We start from the raw sequence: 9,576 nt of genomic DNA, 5'->3' as shown, positions 1-9,576 counted from the left end.
TCCCTCTGCAGAGCCTTCCTACCCTCCTTGACCTTGTCCAGTCTAGAGTTTTAGACAGCAGCCTGTGGAAAGAACTGCACCAAGGAGAGGAGTTTAAGGTCTTGGCCTTCTGGAGATGTCTGGCTGCTCATGCCAGAGACAGCTGGAAGAACCTCATACCACCTGAGAAATTGTTTGTTGGCTCTGATGATTCGAACCCAGACTTTTCCCTTCCTACAAGATAGAAAGCTTCAGCTGCCTCAGGCAGGGAACATTATAACATTATGCAGTGCTGTGACACACACTTTACTATCCCATTTCTCTCCTGGGAAGGGTTACCGTTCCCTGTGCAGGTCACTACTTGGTTGGCACCTCCATGGCTCACCTGAAGATGTCCAGTGTCTTGTGTTCTAGCACCAGGTTTGTGTTTCCGCTCAGGTCCAACTCTTGCAAGGCACCTGGCACTGCCTCAGGGATTAGGATTTCAGTTAACTCATTGCAGCTCAAGTCCACAAACTGCAGTATCAAAAAAAGCACAATGACAAAGAAAATATTCTCTGTTCTCTTATGCGGTCAGTTCCTCCAGTGCTCCTTCCAAACATCATATGACCCCACTACTGATCGTATCCCACAAACAGGTCATGAAAACGGGTCTGACCTATCAGTAGAAAAATGATTTGTAAGCAGCAAATATTTATAACCTGCAATAGCCAAGACTCCAATACTGAAAGAATAGGTCACACTAAAGATAATAGAAGGCCTATATATACAAACCTTCCTAGCTATATAACACTCCCTACTGTCTCAAATGGTAAACCAGAAATACACCAAGTCAGAGACAGACGGTAAAGATGAACCAGAGGTGAGCCACCTTTGATCAACTCTGAAAGGCAACAGATCTAGAATGCATATTGTGTGCTCTCTTCTCAGGTTGATGAAGCAAAATGCCGGGATCTCCAGTTCCTCTCCTAGCAGTTACTCTTCATCCTCCAACCCAAACTTTCCCCTGATACCTCTTTACCTTCTCCATAAGAATACCTGAATACGGGGCAAATGCAGGATCTCTGGAAAGATGCTGATTTCATTAGAGTGTGCAACAAGTGTATGAAGTAGCTTGCAGTTTGCCACTGTTGTGGGAATTGTTTTCAGTTTGTTGCCACTCAGATTCAGCTCTTCCAAGTGCTCCAGCTTACTGAGTTTGCTGAAAGGGAAACAAAAGAATACTGTATCTTATAGGCAAGAACTTGTCACTTTCTGAATCTGTAGATAAGGTATCCACAGACATTGTCCTTTGAGCTACATTTCTAATTTATTGATAGGCGACCAAGAGTCCTAAGAGATGCTCCGATTAGAGCTCAGGGACCCCAAGCTTGGCTTGGATTTATACACAGACAGATCCCTTCATCCCTGACTTCTAAAGCACTAAAGCAGAAGATTGTAGTGTCTTAATTTTAAACTGTCAAAAAAAGCTAAGCTGTGTCAGTCTACTTTGTAGGAATAAACAGATTTACATGGAAGTGGTTGTTTAGCCTGACCAGTAGCAGGAAGAATCATAGAATAGTTTGGGTTGGAAGGGTCCTTTAAAGGTCATCTAGTCCACCCCCCCTGCCATGGGCAGGGACATCTTCAACTAGATCAGGTTGCTCAGAGCCCTGTCTAACCTGACCTTGAATGTTCCCAGGGATGGGGCTTCTACTACCTCTCTGTTTCACCACCCATGGCAAAGCTTGCACAGATGCAATTAATATTGAATTAATTGTGCTGACATAATTAATACAAAAAACCCCTTAGATTTTTGTGCTAATGTAACAGAATTTGCTGGTTTTTATGAGAATACAAATTAAGCTGACACAGAAGTCTACCAATCTAGCACTAGCTCTCTACTATATTCCAAAGAAAATATATTTGATACCCCAAAACTGGATTGCAGACGATACTGAAAAGTAATAATGAATTAAGAATTCAGTGTAAGTCCTTCTAGTAGGTTTCTGCGGGGAGGCACTTTTGATTCAGTGACAGTCAATAGATCAGTGATTAGTAAGAAAAACATAAACACACACCGAATTATACGTAGTAAAATTTGCAGATAAAAAATATGGTGGAATCTCAACAGATACATATAGTAATACGAACTATTTGGTAACATGAACTTAAGAGCACTTGATTTAAATTAGCTAAGTAATGTTGTGCACATAGGAACTTGTACAAGTCACAATTAGAGAGGAAACAATCCTCAGAGACATGGCTCTGAAAAAGGCTTGAGTCAGATGCACAGGTACTCAGAACAGAACACTGTATAAAGATATCACCAGAAGGGGACTCAAGTAGATGCTCACAACGAACATTATCTGCTCATGATTTTCAGTAGAGCAGTGTCCAAGTTCTGCTATCTACATAGCCACAAAAGCATTGAGAATTTGGAAAGGGTTCAGGTTCAGAGGAACCCTTCCCACATACTAAGAAACTAAAAAGGCTGAGTATATTTATCATTATGCATAAACAGCTGAAGTTTTCTTAAGCTACGCTTGGAAAATGATAGAATCATAGAATAATTTGGGTTGGAAGGGACCTTTAAAGATCATCTAGTCCAACCCCCCTGCCATGGGCAGGGCCATATTTCGTTAGATCAGGTTGCTCAAAGCCCCATCCAACCTGACCTTGAACACGACCAGGGATGGGGCATCCACAACTTCTCTGGGCAACCTGTTCTAGTGTCTCACCACTCTCATTGTAAAACATTTCTTCCTTATGTCCAATCTAAATCTACCCTCTTCCAGTTTAAAACTGTTGCCCCTGATTCACGTATAATCGCACTAAGGCAGGCAACATCCTGCTGGTGAGCACTATCTTGCCCACCAGCCTTACTTATTTACCTTGCAGGGAAAGTCTGTAGGTTGTTGTTCGCCAGATGCAGGATCCGTAGGCGCGGGTGTCCCACCAAGACAGGGATGCATTGATCTGTGAGGTTATTATTGGTCAAGTAAAGCAGCTGCAGCATGCTCAGACTCTCCTCCCCTGTACATGCAGAGGGCAAGGACTCCAGGCTGTTTGCAGAGGCATTCAGGTACCTGAGGCTAACCATAGCAAGTACAAAAATCAGACTTCACATTACCTAAAAGACTCCATTAACAGCAGGAAAAGGAGCTATAGAAATGCCAGTGTGGTCAGAGCAACAGCATTAGACAAGAGGCCAGACAACACAGTGTAACATCCCTATTCACATTAAGATTTGGGAGTCTACTAATGACTTATTAGCTATATAGCACTGCGGATGCACACGGCATTTTACGGTAAACAGGGAGTACTGAAGAGCCTGTAGAGGGGGTGGGTAATACTGGTGGAAGGAGACTACATAAACTCTTACTCAGGGTCTTTAAAAGAAGGGTTGACTCATGTCTGAATAGACAGGTATGAAGGGTTATTTATTGTAAGCGTCTCTCTTGCTGTTCTCCAATGACCTGATGTACTTTCTGCTGTAATATCTGAAAATCTGTATGGCTTCTTTCCTTTGCACCTGAATTTAGGCACTACTTTCAAACACAAAGCTCTTCAGACAGTAACACGATCTTAGAAACAATTGCCACTGAAGCTAATTCTTCAGTTGGCTGTTGGGTTAGGCAAGCCTCTGTTTTCCTGTAATTAAATAGTAACATGGACTGATTCCCTCAAATCAGCTTGATGACTTCCCTCACGGCACCTGAATTACCTCCTGGTAAAGAGCACGCCTCATTATCTCTTATGCAAATGGCACCTTGCAAGGACAGTCACACAGACGCCACTATCAGCCTTTACAGCTCCAAAGGTTAATGCAGACAAAAGATGCTCACTACCGCCACTCACTTCAGAGCCTTAACAAAGAACGTCTCTGGGAGTTTAGTCAACAGGTTATGCTGAAAGTCCAGCACCTCCAGTGGAATGTGTTCTAGAAGAGGTGGAAGGCTCTGCAGACGATTATGCCCCACCATCAACTTCCGAAGGCTCAAGCTGCTGAGGATCCTAGAAAGACAGAGGGTTTTCTATATCAGCTTGGGTCACTCCTCTTCACATCCACAGAGTGGGAAAAGGTAGTACTTAATCCGTTCTAATTTGACTGTACAGCAGAGAAAAATTAAAATACACTGATCCATAAAATGTAAACAGTGACAAAGCAGAAAACCACACATGGTAAGGTGCCTCAGTCACTCTGAATGCTTGGAAGTGTATCTACATTTCCCTCTATGCTACTGCAGATCAGTAACTTGTGATATGAGTCTGTCTGTGTGCATATGCCTAGCATTCTTCTCAAGCAGACAAAAGAAGAGAAGTCACAAAGGATGCATTTAAATGCCTGTTTTCTCTTGTAGGCAGAAAGAAGTGCTTGCCCCGTGCCATCTTAAATTCAGAGCTTTAACAGGCTGCATAGCACTCCTGTATTACTTCTGAGGCTGTTGCCACATTCTCCAGAATTGAGTGCTTATTAAAGGAAAAGGCCCCTATCCCCACAAACTGCAGAGAATTGCTTGCAGGAATTTTGAGAAAGGGTATCTGAACACAACTGGCCATAGCCTAGAACCACCCTGCTCATTTGTGTTGAGGTGGTACTTTGGGACTATATTATGAGAGCCCTGTACAGAACAGCTTTGAAGCATGAAATGCTAAAGCTGCATTAGTGCACTGCTCCATGCGGGCCAATTAATTCAGTTTCTTTCTGTATGCTGTGGCTTCTCAAAGGTAATTATACTGGGGAAAAAAAGCCATTCAAATGCAGATACACCAATTTTCTTATTCAAGCTGACTCATCCAGAGCTGGCTTGGGTATCTCCACTCAACACTGTTGCACACCATTTTGATACAATTCTGTTTTCGGATAGCTAAGTGTAAAAGACAACTCCGTGGTGAACTATATCCCCTTATGCGAGGCTCTTTAAGCTTTAGTCTGCTGGATTAACCTGATCAATGGCTGAAAGTCAACGCTGGCAAAGTTCTAACTGTACACAAGACATACTTACAGTATTGATGACAAACACATACTGGAAGAGATCGCCAATGGATACAGTAAATTCCAGCACTTAGTAATCTTTAAAAATGCTTAAATTTCTTTTTAGAGTATCTATTTCTGTGTCTGAATTCTGCAGGTTCTTTTTGCATAACATACTTAAAACTTAGTCTTTTTCATCCATTGCCATGGCTGAAATTCTTTCCTAAGTTCTCATTACCACATCCTTGTTACATCCTTTTCTTGCTTTTGATGTATATAGTCTTTTCTCTGACAACCATTAGAATGTCATGGCTAAGATCACTTCCTATGCCTGCTGCTTTAACCGCTTCAGCCTGCTCTCTGCATTTCTTCACTGTAATCTGCCCTTGCGTTCAACTTCAGTATAGCTTACCCTAGACACTATGTCTCATTCATTACAATCATGCCCGCACCAAACACACTTGTTAGGCTAAGAACACTTGTGCTTTGCTTCTTGCCATGATATCCCTGGTACCTTGGAGAAGTCATAAATATCTGTAAAATTATACTAGTTCTTGGCTCCCCTTTACCACATTTCTGCAGAAACTATAAGGGAAACAGGAAGAAAGGAGTTGGCTGATAATGTGTTGTGAAAGCTACCTTTGAGATCAGCTATATCGTATCTCTGTGATATCTCCCTATGAAAGGTAACAGATGAAATCTCTGCAGGGCAATGCAAGCCATATTAGGGCCTCACCTATGACCTGTGTTCACAGACACTATGGTAACACACATAAATCATAGCAGTGTGTTCTACTTCAGGTGCAAACAGCTGCGGTAGAAGCCAGAAGCGTAGGATGAAATTACCTGGCCCCTGTTATTCAAGAAGCTGATTTGGAAGTCAGTTCTTTCCAACATTTGAATACAGAGTATTTTTCGACACTACACAGAGAAAGTAAGTGGATTATACCTCTGCACAACAAGGAATAAAGCAACTGGAATAGCACTACTTCTCTCTCCCCAGTCAGCTCACCATAGAAGAAAGCTCAGCTCTGTATAAGAAGGTTTGCTGACCTCGATGGAAGCTCCACAAGGAGGTTGTAGCTCACATCCAAAACTTCCAGTTTCTTTGCTTCAGAGGCCCAGTCTGGGACACACTGCAGTTGATTGCTGAGAAAAGCAAGGGGGAAAAGCTAGACACCAGCACTCCATGTGGAACATACCCTGTTTGAATGCTGCATGACATTAGCGACAGCTAAACCAAAAACAACAGGCAGAAAATGAACAACAGTATCCGAGCTAGTCATGTGGAATTTATCTCATGGCTAGCTGTGTAATGCAAACTGAGCTGGTGCGTGATTGGTAGAAAGTCCTGATGTAAGGCTCTGCTGATCAGGCTTTTTGTTTTCAGCACTGACATCAGCAGAATAGGTCACCCTAACGCTATCCTGCTATCGTGCTTCAACCCAGAATGGAAGCAGGTGGTGATCAGGTCCTCTGGGCATCCTATCTTACAGGTCTCACAATGCTGCTCCAAGGGCAGACGTAGGCAACGAAGCCAACAGCAGAGATCACTGGCAGCTACTCTAAATGTTTGGTCCACAGATTCCCACCATTCAGCCCAGTCAGCTACTACACAAGTTCAGTGGTGCCTGTTTGGCCTTTTTTGCTGGTTACAGCCTACAGCTGAAGGGCAGCCAGTCACCTAGACAGGTCATACTGGTTCAGGGAGGCTTCTGGTCTGGGAAACTTTCATCATTCTTCAGTGCTGGGCTTTCCAGTTCTATTGTGAAGATGGAGTGCCTTCCCTCAACTGCTCTCAACTCTTTCAAAAGCTTAAAAGCTCCAGAAAAATTCTGCAGAAAACAGCAAAGGTGTCCAGATACTTGCTTTATGTTCTGTGATGTATAGTCACTTACTGAGAGAGTTCTAAACATGTCAGTTGACCAGGAACCGGATAAATATTGACAGCTGTCAGACCTGATGAAGTAAAGCAAATAATTATGATTGCAGAACTTCAGAAGGAAAACAGCACAGAGAAGCAGACTAGCTAGCAAGTGAGACTTACAGATACTCAAGGTCTCTACTCATCCTTCACAAGACAGAGTTCACACTTCATACATCTGCCATATGGCACTACAGCTTCTCACTATCCCGTTCTCCATCTGCCATGTGGGGCACCAGAACAAGGGAGAACTGTACTTTTATTTGTGGACTCCCAAACATATCTCACTGGAAGATGAATTCCTTGGACAGTAACTCAACACCACAACCTCCCCCTGTTACACAGCCTGCGCACACACATGCCTATGTGATCCCTAGGAGCTGACCCCAGAAGACCCATCACATATGGTCTCACTACTGTAACGTCAGAGTAAGTATTTTTTTTGTGTGGGTGAGGGCAAAGGGCTGTTTTCCTTTGTTCCCAGGGCTTGAACGAAGAAGGCAGGTGAAGAAGGCAAAGAGACGTACAGTTGCTGTTGGCATAGAGGGCCCGAAGGGAGAAGCCACTCAGAGTCAACTCTTTCAGCTTGTTCCGCTCGCAGTGCAGCTGCTCCAGGTTGCCCAAGGAGCTCAGATCCAGATCTGTCATCTGATTGTCTCGTAAATCCATGTAAGTCACAGATTTGTTCCCCTCCAGAGTGTCAGCTGCTGCTCTCTTCAGGTTGTTCAGCCTAAACACTCAGAGATAAGAGTTACAAAATCAGAAAATAGGACACTGAACACTGGACATCAATAAGAAAAGAGAAGAAAGAAGAGGAAAGGAAGAGTTCTGGTGAAGGCTAATGCCAAAGGTGAGCACAGTGAAATGCGTGAGGAGCAATGGTGGATTTCAGGCAGTGAATACAAAGAAAAACATTTCCTCTCCCTACACTACTACGTGAAACCATCTTACTCATTCCACAATGTTTAAGAGATTCTGAAGACCAGTCTAGAAATCAGAAGCCAGGCCAAGGGACAGCTACTTTGCACTCACACAGGAAGCTAAAGCAGAGACTAGACATGAGACTGCCTTGCCACTAACAAAAAGATCTTTGTCCCTTTCTGAGAGGTCTGCAGTTGGCAGCCTGAAGAATCAGGATCACATCTGGTGGGGGGGGGAGGCAAAAAATGGTAGGAGAGATCAAAGAGCTACCGAAGCTCATGGTAACAGCATATCAAAAGAGGAAAATAGAGGACTGAGTCACATTCAATGGCTTTAGGCATTGCTCAGTTAACCTTGTTTCTCTACGTGATTCTGCACACCCTCAGAAACAGAACTCCCTAAAAGCTAAAGAATCAGAGAAAAAAATTACACCTAGTTTACTGCAAAATGTACTAGAAATTATGCAGCTCCTCTGCTGTAAATGGAAAGTAGCAATCCGGTTTATATACATATGCAAGATTCCCCCCCTTACCTCAGGCATTGCTCAGTTAACCTTGTTTCTCTACGTGATTCTGCACACCCTCAGAAACAGAACTCCCTAAAAGCTAAAGAATCAGAGAAAAAAATTACACCTAGTTTACTGCAAAATGTACTAGAAATTATGCAGCTCCTCTGCTGTAAATGGAAAGTAGCAATCCGGTTTATATACATATGCAAGATTCCCCCCCTTACCTCAGGTCCACGCTTTTGATTTTTTTTTAGGTCCAGGGTCTCTAGCAAGTTCCCTGCCAGGGCTAGTTTCTCTAAGATGACGAGTTTCTCACAAATTGCTGGCAGTTCACAGAAGTTATTGAAGGAAAGCCCAAGACAGCTGAGCTGTTGCAGACTTCCCAGTTCTTCTGGTAAGGACGTGAGGAAATTCCCATCAAGCCAGAAGGTCTGGAGACTACAGCAGCGAAAAAGAGAAAGAAAATAATTCAGCGAAGAGCAGCGAACATCACATTTGGCATTTTCAGTGATTTTCCTCATATAGCTAGCTGGTCTCAGTGTGGTTATTTTTTAAAGGTACCTAACAGCTAATTTTATTCTTATACACATAAAATTACTGGAGTACTTTTATTACGCACGTAATAGGCTTGGAACTGCATGTATGCAATACCAAATAGTTCCTAAATTATTTCAGAGGTAAACTTCCAGTTGTGCCAAAGATTGTAAGTTAACATAAGCAAAATAAAAACCAGCACTTACGTTGTACATGAAAGATACTTACTTAATCATTTGGTTTTCTACAAATTAAGAACTCCTCACTTAGCATGACGGACAATCCTTAAAAGACCTATGACAAACTAAACCCAAAAATGACAGCAGTAACAGTACAGTCCTGTCTCATAAGAAATAATAAAAATCAACTGCACTTTCATCATCCAATCGCTGGAATCTCATATCGCTATTATGGCACTTATTTACATCTATGGCACTTATGGCACAGTTTAATCATAATTCCTACCACACTAACGCACTGGTAACAGATTTTTACATTCTAGTTGTCCTTTCGGACACTCAGAAAAGAATAGGGTAGCTTTCTGTTGCAAGATGAATTGTTTTAAAGTTTGCGTGGCTTTTGAGACTCAAAAATACCATTCCCTCATTATGATTATGTTCCAACAAAGAACTTTCTGAACAGTGTTTAGCGGTGGTAGAAATGCAATCTGGGGCCATAAAAAGTTCTTATGAATAAGGGCTCAAGGGGTCATGAAGATGACTGGACCCATAACTAAGTTGTAAATCCCTGAAA

General features: G+C 42.6%; 1 protein-coding gene across 1 annotated transcript in view; it reads right to left on the bottom strand.

Annotated features, from left to right (window-relative positions):
• Positions 1-364: 364 nt before the first annotated feature.
• LOC104076710 (PH domain leucine-rich repeat-containing protein phosphatase 2-like) overlaps positions 365-9,576 on the bottom strand; it is a gene marked incomplete at both ends in the record, with an annotated part of 30,484 nt that continues 21,272 nt past the window's right edge. The window contains 9 exon segments of the mRNA XM_009577664.1: positions 365-495; positions 1,018-1,180; positions 2,853-3,053; positions 3,820-3,975; positions 5,990-6,085; positions 6,835-6,895; positions 7,388-7,590; positions 8,514-8,540; positions 8,542-8,727. Coding sequence (XP_009575959.1) covers positions 365-495; positions 1,018-1,180; positions 2,853-3,053; positions 3,820-3,975; positions 5,990-6,085; positions 6,835-6,895; positions 7,388-7,590; positions 8,514-8,540; positions 8,542-8,727 — 1,224 coding nt within the window.

This window comes from Fulmarus glacialis, unplaced genomic scaffold, assembly GCF_000690835.1.
Source record: "Fulmarus glacialis isolate BGI_N327 unplaced genomic scaffold, ASM69083v1 scaffold4480, whole genome shotgun sequence".
NCBI classification, from domain to species: domain Eukaryota; kingdom Metazoa; phylum Chordata; class Aves; order Procellariiformes; family Procellariidae; genus Fulmarus; species Fulmarus glacialis.
Note: the sequence above shows the minus strand (reverse complement) of the source record. Positions and strands in the feature narration are given on the sequence as shown.